We start from the raw sequence: 26,466 nt of genomic DNA, 5'->3' as shown, positions 1-26,466 counted from the left end.
CAAGTGTACTATTAGATTTCTATATATAAATGAATCAACAACTTTTTTTAGGATTAAAATAGAATTATAAATACTGTACAATTGAATAATTTCTTAAAAGTGTTCTACTATAAATTAGCTATTTTGATAGCGTGTGGATGAACAAAATTATTTATGTCCAATTAAAAGAAATATCAATCTACTTTCCGTTTACTTTTCATTATTGTTACGACTACTTATATTTTATCACTTAATAAATATAATTATCAAGGATGGTTTTTATTACTGAAAGTATTTCTCTCTAATAGATATTAGCATTTAAAAAAGAAATATAACATACAAATATAATTTATTAGAAACTCTTAAGGTGATATTAATAAACTTTATAATATATTTTGTGTGTGTGTAATATATATATATATATATATATATATATATATATCCAAAATAATGTTCCAAAATAATGTTGATGCAACTTAGCCTAAAACATATAAAATTATTTACTAAAAAGTAATATATGTGTCGTTACATATGTCAATTTGTTCTAGTGCATTAATACAGCTAATTTTTTCTTAATTTAGTATCTATTGTCTCTTATAAATTTATAACAATATATGTACTATAAAATATATATATATATATATATATATATATTTTTTATAGTACATATATTATGTTATAAATTTATAAGAGACAATAGATACTAAATTAAGAAAAAATTAGCTGTATTAATGCACTAGAACAAATTGACATATGTAACGACACATATATTACTTTTTAGTAAATAATTTTATACATTTTAGGCTGCACCAACATTATTTTGGATTTAAGTAATACTTAAATATGTGTCTGTCTCTAATTATCTAAAGAGAATGATAAAGAACATATGGATTCTAGTATCACTTAAATCCAAAATAATGTTGATGCAACTTGTAAAGCCTTAATCTCTCAATTAATGTTTTTTTAAAGTAGGAATATTGTTGTTAAAATTCTAAATATAGATAATGTATAAGATATATTTTCGGTAGCAACATATGAATATACAATACATATAACAGAAAGTATAAAATAACAATTGATCATATTTTACATAATTCATCTGGATGCAACACAACCAGTTCTTTAGAAGTTTCATAGTTAATTTTAAATATATGACCTTTTATCTTTTTATAGTCATATAAAATTAACAAAACATTTTATAGGAGAATCCAATATATTCTCTTATATAATAAATTTATAATTATCAATATCTAATAATCATGCTGCTAATAATTATGATTCTTTGTTATTGATAACATATCGTATTCACAATAATATGTGCGTGCGCGTTGCGCATGCATGTGTGTGTGTATTTATATGTATGTCGCACGAGACGCGTCCGTTTCGCAGATTAATAGGCATGGCAGAAAAACTATGACTCACCTCTTCATTTACGTCACGATTTAAATCGATATAAATGACATATTACATATGACTGACGTATTAGAAATTAAATTATTCGTAGGAAAAAATACTTTTATTTTTCCTATTAGAATATCATTTCCTATTAAAATATCATTTTTGTTGCTTATTTGTAATTTTATTACTTTATCAGTTAGTAATACGCAAGGAAGTGAAATACGTGGAAGTTTTTATCAAAATTATAAATTTGCGTTACTAACGAAGACGATCGATGCGTATCAAATAAATGTCCTTGAGCACTTACTACACTTCCGTCATCTTAATGATACCAGTATTAATGTCAATAGTATTTTTCCTAACTGCTGACATTAGTAACCTAGGTGAAGAAAAACAAAGCATTGAATACTTTAATATATTCAGATATTAATTGATATCTGTTTCTGTCTGATTGAAATCAATTATTTTTTTCCTTAAAAGAATTTCTATGAAAGAAGCTAATTTATGTAAAAACACAATCATTATTCTAGAAAATTATTCTAGAAAATTATGTTATTATCTCAATTGATTAGATAAGATTTTTTCCAAACGTCATCAAACGATAAAAAAAGTAAATTAAAACTATTCAAGCTTAACAACAACATATATTTGTGTGATGACTGATTATACAATTTAACCAGAGAAATACAGGAATACAGAGTAATTATTTCCTTCAGTTTCTTAACAATGAATACGATCTGTTTTGCAAATTGTTCTATCGTATCACAATTTTGAAAAATTTACAGTTAAAAAAAAAGTATTATTTTAATTATAAGTAATATTTCAATTATAGTTGTACGATATGTTGCAAGAATTTAAACAATATAAAATATATTATTAAAAAATTGTGTACTCTCAAAAGGAGTGCATTGTATCGATTACAGTTAACAAAATATTTATAACTAAATATTATCTAAACTATTCATCTGAAGATTTAAAATTGCTTCCTCTAGCTCTTCCTATTGCGTCTCTATTATTTGTATTTATATCATTAATTGCTGAATATATATATATATATATATATATATATATATATATATATGTATAAGATGTTTCAGTCAAAACAGTCGACAATATTTAAAAGTTAATAAAGAGTGAGAAAAAAAATTTTTGCAACCTACATTCAGAACGTAGCGTTTTTCTCATTAACATAAAGTTAACGTAATGTTAACGTTTTGTTACCCCAACATTTCTAGATAGATAGATAGGTTGCAGTTTCAAAAATGAACAATATCTAAATTAATAAAATGAATATTAATAATTTAACACAACACCAATAATAATTATTGGTGTTGTGTTAAATATTTACCATCTATACCATAATGAATCATGAGTCGAGAACTGCCAAAATGAAATCTTGAATGCTTATATGCAATCGTCGATTCAGAATCGATAATTAATTTCACTTTTTTTTTCTTATCCTTTACATATCTGCGATTTCTGAATTAATTTAAAAATTCCGAAATATAAAATGTGATCGATTAAAGGAGATAGATTACACACAATAAATATGTATATTAAATTAATTAATAATTCATATCAAAGATTTTTTATGTATTTTTCCACATTGTTTTAATCTGCGGCTTCTGAATTAAATAAAAAATTTTGAATAAATTGTGATTGATTAAAGGAGATAGATTGCACACAATAAATCTATATATTAAATTGATTAATAAATCATATCAAAGATGTTACATAAATCTTTCCACATTAAAGGAGAGAGATTACACACAATAAATTGATTAATAATTCATATCAAAGATCTTATATCTTTCCACATTATTTAAATTATATCTGTGGCTTTCTTGCTTTCCGTACATGCATTTGCATGATCAGAAGGTGATCGCAGCGTTTACTATAAGTTCGTTAATCGCTTCTCTAACGCGGCCGAGTTATCTCGCCCTATCTAACAATATATTTTATTTAATACCTATAACTAATAAAAAATGATAATTTTATTAATTTTTAAATATTTTTAAATATTAATTTTTAAATATTATCGGCTGTTTTAAAACATCTTATATATCTTATGTATGTATGTTTTTAATAATTAACGATATAAACACAATAATAGAGATAGTTTCTCTTTGAATTTTTTTTGGATAAAAAAAGTAGAAAAATCTCATAATACACTTTTCCAAGTTTCTTTAATCATATCCGCAGCTTTCTCGCCGATCATATATATGGGTGCATTTGCATGGCCAGAAGGTATCGTGGGCATGATGGCAGCGTCTATCACTCTAAGCCTTTTAATACCATACACTTTTAACTGCGGATCGACAACTGCAGAAGGATCCGTTTGAGGTCCCATTTTAGCAGTACCTATCTCATGATTCATCATGGACGGTAGATGTTTAATGGCGCAACGCCAGTAATCATCGGAAGCAAACTGAAATGATTCGCAGCCTGGAAGTTTTATGTCGTGTATTTCACTGCCATAAGCTTGAAAGGCTTCAGTCTTGGATATATTGATTGCGTGTTTTACTCCCTCTAGGATAATCTCTATATCAGCCGGATGGCTAAAAAAATTCGGATCCATCTTGGGTGGCTCAAACGGATTCTTCGATTGCAACGTAAGACGACCGATGCTTTTAGGATATTGAACAATTGGCCAGATTGACCAAGCTTCTTGATTCTCGATAGGCTTAAAGACAGTGTCGTACACATTATCTGAGATTCTTAAGGCTTTTTTTAAGACAGAACCGTTATCCGAATGAATAGAACCAGATACAAATAGAAGCTCGACATCTGGTTTCTCGTCAGGAGCGTACTTTGTTCTGATGAATGCCAACGCCTCGGCACCTCCTGGAACCGTCATTAATCCATCCTTGTTCAGGAGATAATCCAGAAATACGCTAGGTTTTAAGAGTTTGTTTTGTAGTAATGATACACTCTGATTTACTTTAAAAGTTAGCCCCAGAAAACCGATGTGTTCATGCATGTTGTAACCGACTTTAGAATCCTGAATCACTGGAATATTTAATTCCTCCAGATGGTCTCTGGGTCCAATTCCTGATAACATTAACAATTTGGCTGAATCAATTGTACCGGCGGATAGTAAAACTTCCTTCGAACAAATAACTTTCGTCAACACATTGTCTTTGACGTATTCAACACCATATGCACGTTTGTTTTTATCGATTAATACTTTGGTTACTCTAGCACCGGTAATAATTTCCAAGTTCGGTCGATTCAAATGAAGATAAGCCTTGGCAGCGCTGCATCGTTTTCCGCGATCCATATTTACTTGAATATATGAAAAACCTATCTGATCCTCGCCGTTGTAATCCACAATTTCATATCCCAATTCTCGACCAGCTTCCAAGAACGTTGTCGCCAGTTCCGTGTGATGTGGTACATATTCCACACATAAGTAACCGTTTTCATTGTGATATAGAAAATCATTGACACCTGAGTATGAAAATAGTATTTTATAGTCTCCACACGGTGTCAACAATAGACTTCGCTATATCAAATAATTCGATAGAATAGTTATGATGGCAATTTCTTTTTAATTATCTTTATATAATAAAAAATAACAAAAAAATACGAGACAGAAAAAAAACATTTTTTAATAGGGTGAATTGTACACTATGTTGTTAAGAATAGAAAGAATGATCTGTTACCTGACACGTTAAATCTTTCACTTTTTTTAAAATATGGAAGAACATCCGCATAGGACCAGCCCACGTTGCCCAAGTTAGCCCATTTGTCATAATCCAACTTGTTTCCGCGGGTATGAATCATATAGTTTAAAGTACTTGTACCGCCCAAAGCTTTACCTCGCGGCCAGGAACATTGACGATTTATCATCCCTAAACAAGCGTTTTTCTGAGGTTCCACATTGTATCCCCAATTATAATCAGTCAATTGGAAATAACCGACCAATATCGGGATTGAATTGAGTATATTTTGCGCATATCCTGCTTCTAATAGTAGAACTTTCCATTTTTGGTTCTCTGACAGGCGATTAGCTAATACGGAACCTGCTGATCCAGCTCCCACGATGATGAAATCGTACTTGGCCTTAGCGAATTTGATCTCTTCTCCACCTGGGTTATCGTAATTCTTAAAAAGGTCTAAAAAATCGCGGGCGCCGAAGGCTGATGCGATGATAATGAACGGCAATAGAATCCTCATATTATGAATTATAATTCTGTAAAATTATAATTTCAAAAATAACTTTTTAAATAAATACGTATAATAAGTACTTTTTATGTGAATATATACACTGAGAAAAAAAAATAATATTGAATCAACAATAACACTCAGTAACATTATTAATAACATTATTAATAACATCATAAATAACATTCAATAACGTTATTAATCAAATTAATACGTCATGTACTATGATTTGATTAATGATGTTATTAAATTAATCAAATAAATTCCAACTACACTGATGTTGATTTAACATTATTTTTTCTTAGTGTACACTTGTACTATAAATACTTTTAATAAGCACGCATAGAGTGGAAACAAATAATAAGAAAAATACATTCATTTTGTTTAGGTAAAATACATCTTGTTTTTCAACATACTGAAAACTTTCAAAAACCTACAAAAGAATCCCATATTTTATATTAAAAAAGTGGTCAAATTGGAATTCGGTAAAATTGAAATATGTTTTAGTTTAGGTGGTGCTGATTAAAAATTTCCTCGAACAAAAAATCGAAAGCATAAAAGATGATTTGAAATGGATGGTATAAAAAACGTCTATTTTTGAATACATAAATTAAATTAATATACAGATGTTTGAAAAAAATATATATATACTTTAAACATTTATATGTTAATTTAATTTATGTATTCAAAAATAGGCGTTTTTTAAACTTCAATACCACTCAAATCATTGTACTATATGTTTTTTGATTTTCGGACTTTTTGCTTTTAACCATCTAAACTACAATATATTTCAATTTCAGTCAATTGACCGGAGCATTTTTCATATAAAATGTGCGGAGTTTTTTATATTGGTAATAAAAGATAATTAACTTAAACATATAAATAGATGTAAGTTATGAGAATCGACTTGCACCTAAACAGGATATATAAAATGAGGAATATTATTGAATCTTGAAAACACACAAAAAATCACGAATCGAAATAACGTATCGAATCACATAAATAATCATACTATCCATTCATTTCCCATTAATTGTCTATTCAATCTCTGATCCAAACATACATTTACATATACACACATGACAGATATAAATAATTAACTAGATGCCGGATAGAATGACCATGTAGGAATGTTTATGAATCTTCAAACGAATAATTATGAATAATTTAATCATTGTGTGATTGGGAAACGATTTTACATGGATGGAGGTACGCATGTATTATAGGTAGAAAAAGATATAAATTCTTACTTTCTTGTTGTTTACCTGAGTATCAATGCCAATTGTAATTTTCGTGCTTCATGATTTATAAAATCCTTGTTCACTTTGAGTAATATCAATGACGATTATAATTTTTCTGTCTCATAATTCATAAAATTCTTAATGAGAAAGAATTTAATCATTCACATTGTTTTCGGAAATATTTTAACATCAATTACGCATATAACATACTAAAATATGTATTTAAAAATTTCACCTGACCATGACAGAATCATGCAAATCATCATTTTATATGCTTCGAAATTTTATGCTGCATCATTTTTAATTATCTAAGCAATTTTTTAATAACTTTTTTTTTGAGATTTTTAAAATACGATGAGTATTTCTCTTTTTTTCGATTGTTTAATTCTACAATTATTGATATTTTTGTCACTACTTATATTAAAAGAAATTTTACAAAGTAATTAAAGACTCAACAGTTCATTTTAAACCAATCAATTAAAAATACTGAAAATTAAAATTTTCTAAAAGTAAAACTTTTTCTTTTAGAAAAATTTTTTTCTAAAATAAATGTAGGAAAAATGTCAGGATGATACGTACCGGATAGTCACACAACTCGGAAAAAGAACTACCACGTCATATTATTAATTGAATACAATTTAATAAACTCGTTGGCGTTCTTCTTTTCCACTCAGTAATCTCAAATCGAAAGACTACATCAGTGCGTTGTTTGCGCGAGGACACATGATCTCGTCCGTTTTTGCACGGTTCAACGTCAAGTCAAGGAGAACGAGTTTGCAAGGTTTATTTGATCTTTTTATTTTGATATGAACAAACCACTCGAGTATTTGTGGTCGAGATCTTAAAGCCGAGCATTAAGAGTTCTTCGGTATTCGATATGAAGGCGCCGAGAATAATTTTTTACATAAAATGTCATTCTTGTACAAATAGTAATTTTTAATTTTTTTATTTCAAGATTTACTCAGAAGCAATTTGAACAGGCTTTTTATCATAGATAACTATGAATGGTATATAAAATATATCCATGTATATACTTATCATATATTATGATTATTATATATTTTATATATCATAGTTAGTTATCCATGATAAGTTATATCAATAGTAAACACAGATATATCATCCTCATAAGTATATGTATATTTACCCCAAGATTATTACGCGCATACACCATATATACACACGCACATACACACAAACATACGAAATCAAATCCTCTACTTGATAATACAGCTGTAAATGAAAATTTCTCTGAAAAAAATTTCTACACATCTATATCTATTTTTTATAAATATCTTTGAAAATATTTACTGACTAAAAACTTGATGTATAAAAGTGATGAATATTAATGCATAAAATATAATTTTTAAAATAAAATATAATATAATATAAATATAATATAAATATAAAATGAAATATATATATATATATATATATATATATATATATATATTTAAAAAATATTAAATTAATTTTTTAATTATATGGTTTTGAAAATTGCCACAAAAAATAAATATCAAAAATTATTTTGCTTGAAAACTTCTAATTCTTTTACCTAGAAGAATTTCAATCATAAAATTTGAGTTGTACATATTTTTTAAGATATTTTATTGTTTTATTTAAAATTATTTGCTCTTTATACACATAACGTGTGTGGATAGTTTATGATACTATATGTACATGTGTACAGAAAGAGAAAAAGAGAGGATGTACATTTCATAAAGTACTTATTAAAAGTATCAAAGTTTCATATACTTTTATTTAATTTAATAAATACGGAAACATATTTCAAAATATTCGAGAGAGAGAGAGAGAGAATATTTTGAAACATGTTTTCGCATTCTTTCTTCGTCGCAGACCATCTTATAAATATATACGATTTTATCTTCTAATAAATATTTCATTCATATGTTCAGATTCGTAAGCGATATATTTTTTTTCTCAAGAGTGGAATGAATAATAAAAAAGTATAAAAGAATAATAAATAGTGGAATGAATAATAAAAAAATAGAGAGAGAGAGAATATTTTGAAACATATTTTCGCATTCTTTCTTCGTCGCAGACCATCTTATAAATATAAACGATTCTATCTTCTAATAAATACTTGTTCAGATTCGTAAGCGATATTTTTATCTTCAAGAGTGGAATAAATTATAAAAAAAATATACGTTACTCTCTTTCTTTCTCTTTCTTTCTCTAAATATATAATTGATTATATAATTGATTATATAATTATTAGAAATTATACATAACTTGATATGGTTAATGTGATTTATCAAGATACTCATACTCATTTTGATAATTTTACATAAGTAAAATTTATAAAACTATAATTTACATTTTAATAATTATATATTTTTTGTGTATATGTATTATATTCTATATTATAATTATATAAATTATATATATATATATATACATATATATATAATTTATATAATTATAATATAGAATATAATACATATACACAAAAAATATATAATTATTAAAATGTAAATTATAGTTTTATAAATTTTACTTATGTAAAATTATCAAAATGAGTATGAGTATATATATATATATATATATATATATATATATATATATGTATATATAAAATTTATTAAATTTACTGAAACTATTGGTTATTATGTTTAATTAGCAACTATATATAATTGCCAAACTAAATTTGATCAATTTGGTTTTAATTACATACAGATAAATATTATGCATTAAATAATAAATATAATCTTGTTTTTAAAACATATACAACAGATAGATTACTTTCTTGGATCTTTTCTTTAGACACATATCTCGATTATTCTTTGACATCAATCATGAACTTATATAATTTTTTTGTAATCCAGTAATACATACCGTTAACGAGCCGCTGAGAAGTTGTTTTCCACGAACCGTTTTCCTTTTTGTTGTACCGATTGTCAGGATGATGACTTCTTTGCCGCTTCGAAAGCTTGTGACCGACCACTCTTCGTTTCGAGACACACCAGAGAAATGCGCTTTCTCGTTGCGTTCACGTAATACTTATCAGGCTTGAGTAATACATTTGGATCGAGAATTCATAAGTTGATACGTGAGCGGTTTATTTCAAAATTTTTGAAAAGTTTCAAACATTTTCTTTATTTCTTGCGCATTATGTACTTTTAATGATAATAAAACAACTGATTACACGGACTTAACAACTCGATTGTTAATTTTTTAAAACAGAATTACTGTGCATATTACTTATCTGTATGTACTAAATTTGATTAATCCAAATATTTTTCTTATTTCTTACGCATTATGTGCTTTTAATGATAATAAAAAAAACTGATTACGTGACATTGACAACTCGATTATTAATTTTTAAAAATAGGATTACTATACGTAATATTCTGTACATGTTACTGTAAATTTGATTAATTTCGCAATTATAATATAATATTCGCATTATATATATTTTTTTTTCATACTTTCAATAATCGATAATGTTATATAATTCAAGATTATTTTTATAAAATTGTAACTCAAGAATATTAATGAAAAATCGTTACCATAAATTTTTAAAAGTTTATAAATTAATAAAATTCGATTGTGATATTCGACGGATTGCAGAATTATAAATTTTATTATAAATTTTTTATTATAAATTTTTTATTATAAATTTTATTATAAATTTTTTTCTAGTTAGATTTTTATATTTATCAAAGTTATTGTAAAATAAAAATTAGAAATAAGATTGAAAGCATTAACAATTTCATTATATTGTTGTGTATAATTATTCCTCTATTATTTCAGTAGCATTTTAATTATTTTAAATTCATATCGTGATGTACGTATGTAATCATTTATATTTCAGTAACGCCTTAAATTAATTTGAAAGTAACTATCTCTAAAGAACTGTTTAAAGCATTGTTTAAATAAAAAATATTACTTTATGCAGATTAAAATAATTGTAAACAATATTACGAATATATACAGAATTATTATTATTTATATTAGTTAATATATTATTATACATTGATATACACATATGTGTGCAATTTTACTTCATACATTTTGAAAATATAAATTACACTATCTTTTCTTTTTCTTATTACAATTTTAATTTAAAAGATATAAAAATAATATTAGAATAAAATAGAGAAAGCGATATCTTTTTCGATAATTTTCTTGACCTATTTTGTCTGAAATAAATTCAATAGTAAATTTGAAATTTTTTAAAGAATTAATTAATAAGAATTTTTTAATAAAACATGAAGAAATCAAAAACTTTTGTTATATCATAATTTTCTTTATAAAAATACAACAAATTTAGCAAAAGGTATTATTATTTACATTTATACATATATAATAGTTTAAATTAAATAAAATGAATACAATTTTGATGCTCAAATATCTTGAACAAAATCTTTTATTGGGAAAATGATATCAAGCATTTAGAATTTTTAAAAATATAAATTAATAAAGACATTTTATATTATATTTTTAAATAAATATGTATTAATCGAAGAACATAAACCTTGCTAATTTTACTATATGTTGTATATGTTGTATTATATTTTAATATACGTTTAATATATGTTTTAATATATATTGTGAAATACGCACACAAGTACTTTTGATTTTATTCCGTATTTCAAGATAACATCAAAAAATTCTACTAATTTTGGTTAAAAATAGAAAGTGGTTTAGCAATGTCGATCTCAGGGTCAGCAAACGATCTTTTAGGTTTCTTTTGTGGCAATTGGCATCGTATACATCAAGCGAGAAAATCATTACATACATCGCTCAGGAATCGCTTTGTTAAAAGCTGCATTGGATGTGACGTCTAGTCACGTTCAGTGATTTAGAAGTGTCCGGACAGCCTTCTGCCTTTTAAATTAAAAAAATATTAAATAAAATGAAATGAAGAAACTTTTTATCTATAGATGTATACAGATGATATGCTAGCTGTATTTCGATATTTCTGTTCATTCCAAAACAGTTCTAGTTATGGAAATAATTAGAAAATTTTTTAAACAATTTTTTTACCCATAACTCTTCTTACAACTCATGTAGAACTCTTCTTAGAACTCATGTAGGACTATAAATCTTTAAAATTTGATTATAATTATTGATAAGCAAAATTTCATACGACAAAGTGATATGCTGCGTGAAGTTGACATATCAGTTTATCTTAAGGCATTTTCTTTGCTTTAATCACTAGAACTATTTGTTTAAACTATCAAGAACTCTAGAATTATTGTAAATAAAGCCAGAATTCTGAATTATTTATGATTTTCCACAAAATGATATGCTAACTTCACACACACCGGATTCTGCCCGCATTGACCGTATAAGACTCGTTGACCTTCTTTCATATATTCCTATTTTTACTGGCATTTATAATATGTGATAAGGTAGAAAAATTCTTTTAACTGTTTTGACTTTAAACAAAATAGCTTCTACTGATTCAAAATAATTAAAAGTATCAGGAAGTAAATAATATTTAAAAGTATTATACTTTGAATTATGTATATATAAATCTAAAATATATAAATCTATAAATATATAAATCTAAAATATTTGCAAATTCGATCTATTATTTTTCGTCTTCTATCATTGCTAGAAATAAAACACTTTAATAACGCATTATTTAATGTTAATTTGAGAAAATTGAGAAGATTGAATATTTGATTGTGAAGATAGTGTTCGAATTTACATTACTTGTAAATTAATGAAATTAATAAGAAATAATAATATAGTACAATACAACAAAGATAATCGGCGTAGAAATTAGAATATTCTTTCATAAAAATTTTTATTATTTTTATTATCCTATTAAAACAATATTTTACAAATAAATATTCATATTCGTATATCTATTTTTCTTCCTATTTTTGGTATTTATAATAAATAAATATTTTGATGTATGAATATTTAATAGAAAAATTACAAACACAAGGCAAATAACACAGGCATTCATGAATGATGCAAATCTTAAAAAATATATAATCATTTACTAGTATATTAAAATTTAAAATATGATAATACCTTTTCAAGCAAAAGAAGAAATACAAAATCGCACATAAATTATAAAAGTGAGAACAAACGTTTCGATCCTCTCTGGATCTTTCTCAATACTATTAAACAGCATTTGCGCTTATGTTTGTAATTTTTCTATGATACTTTTCTTTAAAACCACTTTAATTTAGTTATTTTTTCTTGAATATTTAATGCTACATAAAGACTCTTTAAATGTATTTTTTTGAAAATAATTTTTTAATCTAATTTTTATAACTTTATTAACCTTAATTTTTCTCGGTGTTTTCTTTAACATACTTAAATGTTATAAATAATAATGAAATAATTGTTTTAATAATTTAAATACAATATGAAGAAATAATTTGAAATAACTTGAATAATTTAAATAAAATAATTTAAGTAGAACTTGTTATTTCTTTGCTTTCTTTTTTAATATTTTTTAGAATCATTTTTTTAATTAATCGAATGAGTTTTGCCTAACTTTGTTTTAATTGAGCATTTTGTTTACAACATATTACGCGTGAAAATTGGTATAACTATTTTGTGAAATATTACGATTGTGACTTCTTCAAGTATCCCCATTCTTCTTTAACCATATCTGCTAGTTTTTCGGCAATCATATAAGTAGGTATGTTTGTATGCCCCGCTATAATTTCAGGCATGATAGATGCATCTGCTACTCTCAATCCTTGAACACCGATTACCTATGCAAAACATTAGCTTGCAAAATTATGTAAATTCATAAATTTATATATAAACATTGTAGATTATAATATATATTGTACTTTATAAATATTTTATCGTTTCTTTCAAATACCTTTAATTTAGGATCGACGACAGCAGTTGGGTCCTCTCTCGGCCCCATCTTACAAGTACCGGAGTAATGATAGATAGTACAAGAAATCGTTCTGATTGCACATTCCCAATAAGCAAAGGAATCATAAGTGTAACCTTCACATTCGGGAAAAGTATCATTAGACAATTGTGAATCAAACATCTGCATCGCCTTCGTTTGACCGATTTTTATCGCAACCTTAATACCAGCAATCATCGTCTTAATATCCTCCACATCATTGAAATAATTTGGTACAATCTCAGGTTTAACATTAACATCATTAGCCAATAATCTTATCCGTCCACGACTTTTTGGTTTCAACAGCATTGGCATTATTGTCCAGCCATGTTTATAGAGATATTTATTCCATATTTGACTCATTTCGGGATTCAAACCCATTACAATCGGAAGAAGAAGATCTCCTTTGAAACCACCACCGGTAAACAATAATTCTATATCCGGTAAACCGCTGTGTTTTTCTGGATCCTTAGTATTGATGAAACCAAGAGCCTCACATGCACCCGGAATTGTAACTGGTCCCGATTGTTTTGTTAAGAAATCCGCTACATATGGATGCATAGGATTGATTATGTCCTGCATTTTTATGCTTATTGGGTCATTCGTTATCCATGTCAGTCCACCAAAAGATACATGATCCATCAAATTTTCCCCGACCGGCGCATTTCGAACAACATCTATGCCGAATTTGGTGAGATGTTCAGCTGGTCCAATGCCGGACAACATTAGTAATTGAGGCGATCCAATAGCACCCGCGCATAATATTACTTCTTTTCTTGCGAACACGGATATAATCCGACCATATTTGGTAAACTCTACACCAATCGTTCGATTTGTACGACGATCTATTAATACTTTTCTCACCATGCTTTTTTGAGTCACGTGAAGATTTTTGCGATCATGTATAGGGTATAGGTATGCTCTATTACTGCTCATGCGCATACCGTTTTTAATCGTACTCTGCAAATATGAAAATCCTATTGTATCCTTTCCGTTGTAATCTACTATAGGATATTTTAGCTCTTTGCCAGCTTTTAAGAAAGCTTCTGCTAATACTGTATGAAAAGGTGGGTAAGCGATGTTCAATGGTCCCTTATTTCCATGATAGATAGTATCCGATTTCAATTCCGGAATATCGATTGTTTCCAATTTCTTGAAGTATTTGAGGACGTCTTTGTAAGCCCAACCTTCATTTCCCATTTTAGCCCAACGATCGTAATCTTCGGCGCCGCCTCTGGTAGCAATCATATAGTTTAACACGCTGCTACCGCCCATCACTTTTCCCCTCGGCCAGTTACAACTGTTGTCGTTCATACCGAGACAATATTTGTTGGATGGCTTGGTTCGATACTTCCAATTAATGTCATTACTTAACTGTAGAAAGTGAGCGCTTACCGGAATGTCCATGATCAAATTCTCATTAGATCCAGCTTCGATCAATAATACCTTGACCTGAGAAATTTCACTCAATCTCGCGGCTATCGCAGCACCAGCCGTACCGGCACCAATCACCACAAAATCGTATACATCTCCGAATTTAGGGGTAATATCTGGTAATTCCTTATTTAGATAACGTTGACCCAGGTCCAAAAAGTTCAAAAGTCCGACACTCGTTCTGAAGACATTTGCTACATTCGATATATTTACATCATCACTGTACAGATTACGAAACCGTCTCGATGAAGCTTGTCCGTTCGATTGTATTGGAACGATCATTGCAGCGATACTAAGAAGACTAAGGACTATCCGTAGCTTGCTCAACATATCTCAGCGGATGAAACGTGTCGAGTGGGGCACATACATCTAATAAGAGAATTGCATCGAAATATCCGAATATATATACTGACATTGAAAGTCATATATTTATAGGTGTCACTGTATGCGCAGACTTGTATCAAGGATGACTTGATAAAAAGACGCACATAATGACAAAATAGTCGTATTATTCATCGCGTATTCTAAACACTTGTATAAAAAATACAATAGCACTTAGTAGTGATTCGCTCTTAATACTTAACTTTTGATCTTAATTATACTTGCGATATTATCATTGTCATACTATTATGAAGATAATACTTCATGAATGTAATGAAATCTTAAAATAGTTTGAATGTTTTTAAATGTTTACAGAAACTACTATCGTACAAATATGAAAATAATAAATATAACAAATATATTAAGCACGAAACATGGAATTAATAATCGATTGTTAATGTTGACATTTGAAAAACAAATACTATTATAAAAATATTCTTACATATTTAAACACTATCAAGATAAGAGAAAGATAAAAGATATTCAATCTTCAATAATGCAAAGGATAATAAAAAAATAAAACACGTTTAATTATGTCATATGAATTGTCGTAACATTGAATAAATATATATTCGCTATTACAAGACATTTTTCACGCGTATTATAACAAATGTTTACTCGTTAAACATTTTGATCTTTTCTCGCACTCTTCAATAATGCTGTCAATTATCACTGTGACATTAATCTTATGTAAAATTATAATAGATGCGATGTTATGTATCAGTATCGTTTATATTCCGAGTTTATACACATATTTTTACTTTTTTTTATGAGTGATTAATTATTGCGGATATGTGGATATCTGTTTATTAATATTACAAGTGGAGCACTACTTTAATTATTTATAATTATTAAAAACTTTTATTAATATCACAAAGAAAAATAACGTTAAAAGATTTACGTACAATCTCGTATATACATGTGTGCACGCACGCAGTGAGTGAGTGAGAGTGAGAGAGAGAGAGGAGAGAGGGGGGGAGGAGAGAGAGAGAGAGAGAGAATTGGAACAGGTTGATTGCAATATGCAAATATAAAATATCATTTTATTGCCGTATACATTACTATATACATACATATATACATTAATTTATAATTTAAACTACAATACTTACATAGAAAAAAAGAACAACATGCAAAGAACTGATAATTTACTTTATATGTATATATGTGTGTATAATTTTAGTAAAATAAATTTGAAATTAACTGAAAAATATAGTTGTATTGATCTTTTAAGTTTCCATAAAGTTTAGTTTGCGAAAAGCCCTTCTTTTTCAATCGTTTATAATTTAACAATCATTGATACCTCAAATTTTTGCTTAGGAAAAATTGTCTTTAAATTAGCCAGATAATATGTAAAAGAAAATATTTTTGAAATGAAAAGGCATTTCAGGCAGTATAGTATAGTATTATAAAAAGATTTTAGTAAATATGTATTAGTAAAAATTTTTATTACATTATTTCAAAGCTATTTTGATCAAATCAAGGTAAATATGTCGATGAAGGGATAGAATTTTTCTCAAAAAAATTTCGTTTTTCGAATAGAAATTGTTTAGATTCCGATGCATAAAAGAGATTTTGTTAGATATCTCGCTTTCGTGAAAAAATCCCAAAAATTTTACGAAAAAATATTATAATATAAATTGATCGAAAAATAATACCAATTCTCATTTAACAAAAATAAGTAAGTCTGTATTGTTGGCCTCTTATTTTTTATGCATTTAATTATCATGAAAGACTTTTTTGAACTAAAATTGTAACTTCATGCAGGACCAGAAATTTTTTTTAAATAATAAAAGTTGTGAAAAAGTATTGTTACAAATTCAAAATTATTTGTATTTATAAGAAATACCATTATAAAATGTATACGGAAAATAAGGAGAGAATATACATATATATATAAGGAAAAATACTTTTTATTTTTTATTTCATAACATTATTATAAAAATAAACAAAAAACACACCATAAACATAAACAATTTAACAACTTTTAAGATCATTCGGTTCATTTGCAAATTGGCTTAACATTTTATACTAATAAATCACAAAGTAATACAGAACCATAATCACACTTGTTTATATATATGTGCTATATACATATTTACATATAGTACATAATAGATCGAGAGTGTAAGTTTAAATGTAAGTTTTCCAATTTCAAATGCATGATATTAGCATATCAAAAATACTAAAAATAGTATGTTCAATTTTAATCCGATTATAGATAATACATTAAATTATCCTTTTTTCAGTAAATGTCTTGAAGTTTTTCCTGAATTCGTCAAACTTCTCTAAAAAGTATATTTCTGTGTCTTTTTACATTAAAGATTCACCGTTTTAAATTTTAACTCTAAAATAATAGTAAATCATAAAAAAAATTTATATCACATACATACATACGCATACATACGCGCACGCGTACACACATAGTACACAAATAATATAGACGTGCACATACATAGATAGAGTATATATACATATTTTCAATTTACCAAAAAATATTAAAAATTTAAAAGTTTTCAAAATTTTTACTTGGAAAAAATTTTTAAATGGCTTCCTTGAATACACAACATATGAAAGCTCCTTAAATATTTTATATTGTTAGACAATCCTCAACAATGTGACTCTGAAGATTAGATTGGCAATTTCGATACAAAATATGTGCAACATCTTCAACCAAAGAAATCGAATAGAAAATATGCAGATTATTTTAACCAATTCTTTTCCTCTGTCGATTTATTGATCATAACAGTTCTTATTAAAAATATTTCTTTAGAATTTTTATTTTTTCATTTCCTGTAAGTGAACACTTTAAAATTATTATTTAGAAAACATTTTTTTTTGTGAAAGATTTATATTTATATGACATTTCTTTATCACTATGACATAGTAGATCATTATTCATTGGGCTTTGGAGTCTTATTTTATAAATTCTACGTACACACATATACAAGATGTACAATAACTCGTAGCATAAATTTGCATACATTTGTACATACTAAGCAAAGATATTAAAATAATATTATTTGTAAATTATTCAGAAATCAGTTGATTTTAAGCCACAAAATAAAAATACAAATGAAATTTCATTGATCATACTAAATGTTTAATATCATTTATTTAAATAAATAATTTAGCACATCTTTCTCTTTATTGAAGGTTGATTATTAAAGATATTTAGAAATCATGTTAAAGTTTAAAAAAGCATGAATATATTATACATTTCCCAAATTTTAGTCTTTTTTTTTCAGAGCTTTGTACGAAAAATGTTATTCTAAAAATATTAGATTTAATTTGTTTTTTCGTTAAGAGTATCTTTTCCATTAACTCATTTTGTATATATGTATATGTACATGCGCAGGGGGGTATGTATATCGCGCGCATGTATATATGTGTGTGATACTGTAAAATAAAATTATTTTTTCAATATCATTTGTATTTAAAAATAATGAAACTTATATATTAACTTATTTGGTATATACTAGAATATATAGCACATGAGAAAATTGAAAAACTTCAATAAAAAACATAGTACCTGAGAGGCATACTATAATTAATTGTTTCTATATCATCGTAATTCTGCGCCTTGAACTACCTTGCAAAGACTTATCATTAAAACGTTTTTGATTTTTTTAATTACGTAATATTTTATTACGATACATTATCAACCAAAATTATTCATATATATTGCATGATACGATTTGATACGATTTTATTGCACATAATACACATGATATTGAAATATTATAACTCAAAAATAAATATTCAATCAATCATATATTTCGATATATCAAAATTCAATTAATCATTATTCAGATTTGTCAAAATTAAAAATTTTTCTCCTAGGTGTGGCAGGTGTTAGAATTTTTCAATCGTATAGTGGCAGAGACTTGGGTCTTAACAACACAAGTGTGTATAAGAGTCCAAGCGTCTATGTTGGTAATCAATCTGTATACAGTGTGTTATACACTTCGTCTGTCAATTTAAAAATTTTCCGAACTTGTACTCCTGCGTCAGAATTAATAGAAGCTGGCGCCATATGAAATTGCAAATCCGGATATTCGATCGAATTAGCATATTTTGTATTAACATAGGCGTAACATTCAACACCACCCAAGGTTGTCATGGGACCTCGGCCATTGACCACGTAGTGCAACGTTATCGGAGCCGCTTGAAAACGATCCCGAACTATAGCAACTGGTTTATCAATTAGGAATGTCAAACCGCCCATGCCTACGTGATCTTGAAGATTGTCACCGACCCGAAGATCTTTAATAACAGGAATACCGATGTGCCGTAAATGCTCCTTTGGATATCCGATTCCCGACAACATCATTATTTGAGGACTATTGATGGCACCTGCTGACAATATTACTTCCTTCCGCGGGGTCTCACCATCTATTTGCGACCGTCTCTGACGAATTCGACGCCTATTGCTTTCATTGTCAATGGATCGATTATGATTTTCGTTACATGGCTATTTATAGCCGTATGAATATTCCTACGCAATCGAACAGGTCGTGAAAAAGTCTTTGCGGCGGAGCATCTGTTTCCTCTACAAATAGTTCCCTGAGATATCATAAAATCTATTTGTCGTTCGCTATTTATGTATCTATTTTCGTATCCCATTTCAACGTCTAGAACTATTGTAAATAAAGCCATAACTCTTAATTATTTATGATTTTCCACAAAATGATATGCTAACTTCACACACACGAATATGTATAAATCGCATATATTGTGAAATACGCACAAATACTCTTGATTTTATTTTGTATTTCAAGATAACATCAAAAAATACTTATTTTACTTATTTTGGTTAAAAATAGAAAGTGGTTTATCAATGTCGATCGCAAGGTCAGCAAGCGACTTTTTAGGTATCCTTCGTGCCAATCGGCATTCCATATATCGAGCAAATAAATCTTTGCATACATCACTCAGGAATTTACAGGTGTCTACAGGGAATTTTTGGCCTTCACGAAGTAAGGAGGTAAATTTTCTCAAATTAAGAAGCAAGAACCTCTATTGTTTTGTGATTGTCGCAATAATTTACGAAAAATTAAAGAAATTATCTTCTATTGATTCTAAATAATAAAAATAAAAAATTAAAACTATCAGAAAGTAAATAATATTTAAAAGTATTGTACTTTGAATTATGTATATATAAATCTAAAATATTTGCAAATTCGATCTATTATTTTTCGTCTTCTATCATTGCTAGAAATAAAACAGTTTAATATGTAATAACGCATTATTTAAAGTTAATTTGAGAAAATTGAGAAGATTGAATATTTGATTCTGAAGGTAGTGTTCTAATTTATAGTACTTGTAATGAAATTAATAACAAATAATAATATAGTACAATACAGCAAAGATAATCGGCGTAAAAATTAGAATATTCTTTCATAAAAACTTTTATTATTTTTATTATCTCATTAAAACAATATTTTACAAATAAATATTCATATTCGTAAATATCTATTTTTTCTCCTATTTTTGGTATTTTTAATAAATAAATATTTTTATGTGTGTATATTTAATGCTACACAAAGATTCTTTAAATGTATTTTTTTGAAAATAATTTTTTAATCTAATTTTTATAACTTTATTAACCTTAATTTTTCTCTGTGTTTTCTTTAACATACTTAAATGTTATAAATAATAGTGAAATAATTGTTGTAATAATTTAATTACAATATGAAGAAATTACTTGAAATAACTTGAATAACGTAAATGAAATAATTTAAATAGAACTTGTATTTTTTTCTTTGCTTTCTTTTTTAATATTTTTTAGAATCATTTTTTTAATTAATCGAATGAGTTTTGCCTAACTTTGTTTTAATTGAGCATTTTGTTTACAACATATTACGCGTGAAAATATAACTATTTTGTGAAATATTACGATTGTGACTTCTTCAAGTATCCCCATTCTTCTTTAACCATATCTGCTAGTTTTTCGGCAATCATATAAGTAGGTATGTTTGTATGCCCCGCTATAATTTCAGGCATGATAGATGCATCTGCTACTCTCAATCCTTGAACACCGATTACCTATGCAAAACATTAGCAAAATTGTGTAAATTCATAAATTTATATATAAACATTGTAGATTATAATATATATTGTACTTTATAAATATGTTATCGTGTCTTTCAAATACCTTTAATTTAGGATCGACGACAGCAGTTGGGTCCTCTCTCGGCCCCATCTTACAAGTACCGGAGTAATGATACGTAGTAAAAGAAATCGTTCTGATTGCACATTCCCAATAAGCAAAGGAATCATAAGTGTAACCTTCACATTCGGGAAAAGTATCATTAGACAATTGCGAATCAAACATCTGCATCGCCTTCGTTTGACCGATTTTTATCGCAATCTTAATACCAGCAATCATCGTCTCGATATCCTCCACATCATTGAAATAATTTGGCACAATCTCAGGTTTAACATTAACATCATTAGCCAATAATCTTATCCGTCCACGACTTTTTGGTTTCAACAGCATTGGTATTATTGTCCAGCCATATTTATAGAGATATTTATTCCATATTTGACTCATTTCGGGATTCAAACCCATTACAATCGGAAGAAGAAGATCTCCTTTGATACCAGTACCGATAAACAATAATTCTATATCCGGTAAACCGCTGTGTTTTTCTGGATCCTTAGTATTGATGAAACCAAGAGCCTCACATGCACCCGGAATTGTAAATGGTCCTGATTGTTTTGTTAAGAAATCCGCTAAAAAAGGATACGTAGGATTGAATACGTCCTGCATTTTTAAGCTTATTGGGTCATTCGTTATCCATGTCAGTCCACCAAAGGATATATGATCCATCAAATTTTCCCCGACCGGCGCATTTCGAACAACATCTATGCCGAGTTTGGCGAGATGTTTAGCCGGTCCAATGCCGGATAACATTAGTAATTGCGGCGATCCAATGGCACCCGCGCATAATATTACTTCTTTCCTTGCGAACACGGATATAATCCGACCATATTTAGTAAACTCTACACCAATCGTTCGATTTGTACGACGATCTATTAATACTTTTCTCACCATGCTTTTTTGAGTTACGTGAAGATTTTTGCGATCATGTATAGGGTATAGGTATGCTCTATTACTGCTCATGCGCATACCGTTTTTAATCGTGCTCTGCAAATATGAAAATCCTATTATATCCTTTCCGTTGTAATCTACTGTAGGATATTTTAGCTCTTTGCCAGCTTTTAAGAAAGCTTCTGCTAATACTGTATGAAAATGTGGGTAAGCGATGTTCAATGGTCCCTTTTTTCCATGATATATAGTATCCGATTTCAATTCCGGAATATCGATTGTTTCCAATTTCTTGAAGTATTTGAGGACGTCTTTGTAAGCCCAACCTTCATTTCCCATTTTAGCCCAGCGATCGTAATTTTCGGCGCCGCCTCTGGTAGCAATCATATAGTTTAACACGCTGCTGCCGCCCATCACTTTTCCCCTCGGCCAGTTACAACTGTTGTCGTTCATACCGAGACAATATTTGTTGGATGGCTTGGTTCGATACTTCCAATTAACGTCATTACTTAGTTGTAGGATGTAAGCGATTAACGGAATGTCCATGATTAAATTCTCATTAGATCCAGCTTCGATCAGTAATACCTTGACCTGAGAAATTTCACTCAATCTCGCGGCTATCGCAGCACCAGCCGTACCGGCACCAATCACCACAAAATCGTATACATCTCCGAATTTAGGGGTAATATCCGGTAATTCCTTATTTAGATAACGTTGACCCTGGTCCAAAAAGTTCAAAAGTCCGATATTCGCTCTGAAGACATTTGTTACATTCGATATATTTACATCATCACTGTACAGATTACGAAACCGCTTCGATGAAGCTTGTCTGTTCGATTGTATCGGAACGATCATTGCAGCTATACTAAGAAGGCAAAAAGCTATCTGCAGCTTGCTCAACATATCTAAGCGAATGTAACGTGTCGAGTGATACACATATAATAAGAGAACTGCATCTGAATGTCTGAATATATATACTGACATTGAAATTCATGTATTTATAGGTGTCGCTGTATACGCAGACTTGTATTAAACATAACTTGATAAAATAACGCAGATCTCGGCAAGAGCTGCACATTTCAGCTGATTTTCGGTTGGCTCCGCCTAGCGCGTCCCCCTTTACCTTGCCGTCTCGTGCAAAGCGTACGAGCCGCTCGGCGCTCAGGAGCGGGCATATGGCCAATAGCATTCCACGTGACCCATGAGGTACTATTGTTGGCGCGTTTTTTTTAAGTGATATCCTCAATAGGCCTAATTCACTGATGACCAAAACGACCTTTTAACTAATTGCACGGAATTATAAATAATAATTGATATGAATATTTATGACTTTCGGGATTTTTTATAAGCGAGATCAGGAACATCTATTTGCATACGGCATGTAGCAAGTCGCATAAGACGTGATAAACTTTATCGTCTTATGTAATTAGTTAAAAGGTCGTTTTAGTCATCAGTGGATTAGGCCTGGGGATACCATTTTAAAAAAACCGCGTCAACAATAGTACCTCATGGGTGACTTGGAAAGCTATTGCCATACGCCCGCTCCTGACCGCCGAGCGGCTCGTAGGCTTTGCGTGAGACGGGGAGGAAAGGGGGGATGCGCTAGGCGGAGCCAGCTGAAAATCGGCCGAAATGTGCAGTTCTTGCCGAGCAAATTTTCCAAACTTGTACTCCCGCGTCAAAATTAATAGAAGCTGGCGCCATGTGAAATTGCAAATCCGGATATTCGATCGAATAATTAGCATATTTTGTATTAACAAAGGCGTAACATTCAACACCACCCAAGGTTGTCATGGGACCTCGGCCATTGACCACGTAGTGCAACGTCATCGGAGCCGCTTGAAAACGATCCTGAACTATAGCAACTGGTTTATCAATTAGGAATATCAAACCGCCCATGCCTACGTGATCTTGAAGATTGTCACCGACCCGAAGATCTTTAATAACAGGGATACCGATGTGCCGTAAATGCTCCTTTGGATATCCGATTCCCGACAACATCATTATTTGAGGACTGTTGATGGCACCTGCTGACAATATTACTTCCTTCCGCGGTCTCACCATCTATTTGCGACCGTCTCTGACGAATTCGACGCCTATTGCTTTCATTGTCAATGGATCGATTATGATTTTCGTTACATGGTTATTTATAGCCGTATGAATATTCCTACGCAATCGAACAGGTCGTGAAGAAGCCTTTGAGGCGGAGCATCTGTTTCCTCTACAAATAGTTCCTTGAGTTATCATAAAACCTGTTTTGTCGTTCGCTATTTATATATCTATTTTCGTATCCCATTTCAACATCCGCTTAAATAAAAGCGACTATCAATGGTGTCTTCCATGGCGATTCTTGAACTGTTAAATAACCATTAATTGCATGATAAGGACTTTTCTGTTAGCGTAACATTTTGTGGAAAATCATGAATAATTAAGAGTTCTGGCTTTATTTACAATAGTTCTAGAGTTCCTGATAGTTTAAAGAAATAATTCTAGTGATTAAAACAAATTGTAAATATTTTTATCATCATATCTATTTCGAAAGGCACTGTACATGCTCAGAATTATGCCAGAATATTGTTTACAAAATTTTCTAAGTATTTTCATAACTAGAACTCTTTGGAAAAGTTATTAATATGCTCAGAATTATGCGAGAACTGTTTTGGAATAAACAGAAATATCGAAATACGGCCAGCATATCATCCGTATACATCTGAAGATAAGAGGTTTCTTCATTTTATTTTAATATTTTTTTAATTCGAAAGGCAAAACTCTTCTTAGAACTCATGTAAAACTATAAATCTTTTAAATTTGAACAATTATTGATAAGGAAAATTTTCATAATACAAAGTGATATGCTGCGTGAAGTTGGCATATCAGTTTATCCTAAGGCATTTTCTTTGCTTTAATCACTAGAATTATTTGTTTAAACTATCAACAACTCTATTGTAAATAAAGAACTATTGTAAATAAATCCAGAACTCTTAACTATTTATGATTTTCCATAAAATGATACACTAACTTCACACACACGAATATGTATAAATCGCATATATTGTGAAGTACGCACAAATACTCTTGATTTTATTTTGTATTTCAAGATAACATTAAAAAATTCTACTAATTTTGGTTAAAAATAGCAAGTGGTTTAGCAATGTCGATCTCAGGGTCAGCAAGGGTTTTTAAGTATCCTTCGTGCCAATCGGCATTCCATATATCGAACAAGAAAATCTTTGCATACATCGCTCAGGAATCTATAGAGTATCAGGGAATTTTTGGCTTTCACGAAGTAAGGAGGTAAATTGTCTCAAATTAAGAAGGAAGAACCTCTATTGTTTTGTGATTGTCGCAATTATTAACGAAAAATTAAATAAAGAAGATCGGCCAATGTAGTGGCTAGAAGCACACGACGGCGAAGGTGATCTGACTGTAACATAATGACGATGCGCGGCGAAGCGGTGATTGGGGAAGGAGCGATGAGTGTGTAAGTGCGTGGCGAAGGCCAATCTTCTTTATTTCATTTTTCGTTAATTATTGCGACAATCACAAAACAATAGACGTCCTTCTTTCTTAACTTGAGCCAATCTACCTCGTTACTTCGTAAAAGTCAAAAATTCCCTGACACCCTGTATATAAAAACAGCATTAGATGACGTTCTAGCTCAGTGAGTTTAGAGTAGTTGCTCGGAATGTGGAAGACCTCGGGTTTGATTCCCGATTCAGTCACTCGTCACCTCATACATTTTTCTAGTCCACGAATATTGTTTTCTAGTAATTATTCGTTGGGCTGAGAAATGTGAGTGCTCTCTTCAATATGGAATATGCGTCAATGTCATTGTCACGGATTCTGCCCGAATTGACCGAATAAGACTCATTGACCTTCTCTTATATATCCCTATTTTTACTGGCGTGTATAATATATGATTTATAATATGTGAAGGTAGAAAAATTCTTTTAACT

At 29.1% G+C, this 26,466-nt stretch overlaps 4 protein-coding genes across 5 annotated transcripts in view; 1 reads left to right on the top strand and 3 right to left on the bottom strand.

Annotated features, from left to right (window-relative positions):
- The window catches only part of LOC105255566 (flotillin-2), a 58,774-nt gene that overhangs the window by 1,084 nt on the left and 31,224 nt on the right, over nt 1–26,466 (top strand). The window lies entirely within an intron of this gene.
- LOC105248710 (glucose dehydrogenase [FAD, quinone]) lies at nt 3,140–9,783 on the bottom strand. Of its 2 annotated transcripts, XM_025406486.1 has the most exons (4): nt 9,642–9,783; nt 5,043–5,572; nt 4,565–4,827; nt 3,140–4,483 (listed from the first exon to the last, which is right to left on the bottom strand). In XM_025406486.1, exons 2-4 carry the CDS (start codon nt 5,554–5,556, stop codon nt 3,539–3,541), a joined length of 1,722 nt encoding a protein of 573 aa, XP_025262271.1. In that variant the 5' UTR covers nt 5,557–5,572; nt 9,642–9,783; the 3' UTR covers nt 3,140–3,538. The 2 variants fall into 2 exon arrangements, with proteins under 2 accessions (XP_025262271.1, XP_011251946.1); XM_011253644.2 differs by having other exon boundaries at nt 3,140–4,827.
- Nucleotides 13,255–15,455, bottom strand: LOC105248711 (glucose dehydrogenase [FAD, quinone]). The gene is made up of 2 exons (XM_025406484.1): nt 13,606–15,455; nt 13,255–13,492 (listed from the first exon to the last, which is right to left on the bottom strand). The coding sequence occupies exons 1-2, from the start codon at nt 15,403–15,405 to the stop codon at nt 13,340–13,342; spliced, it is 1,953 nt and encodes a 650-aa protein (XP_025262269.1). The 5' UTR covers nt 15,406–15,455; the 3' UTR covers nt 13,255–13,339.
- Nucleotides 21,271–23,461, bottom strand: LOC112637235 (glucose dehydrogenase [FAD, quinone]-like). Its single transcript, XM_025406483.1, has 2 exons — nt 21,614–23,461; nt 21,271–21,504 (listed from the first exon to the last, which is right to left on the bottom strand). The coding sequence occupies exons 1-2, from the start codon at nt 23,411–23,413 to the stop codon at nt 21,352–21,354; spliced, it is 1,953 nt and encodes a 650-aa protein (XP_025262268.1). The 5' UTR covers nt 23,414–23,461; the 3' UTR covers nt 21,271–21,351.

This window comes from Camponotus floridanus, unplaced genomic scaffold, assembly GCF_003227725.1.
Source record: "Camponotus floridanus strain SB8 unplaced genomic scaffold, Cflo_v7.5 scaffold145, whole genome shotgun sequence".
NCBI classification, from domain to species: Eukaryota; Metazoa; Arthropoda; class Insecta; order Hymenoptera; family Formicidae; genus Camponotus; species Camponotus floridanus.
This window is presented reverse-complemented; position numbering and strand designations above follow the sequence as displayed.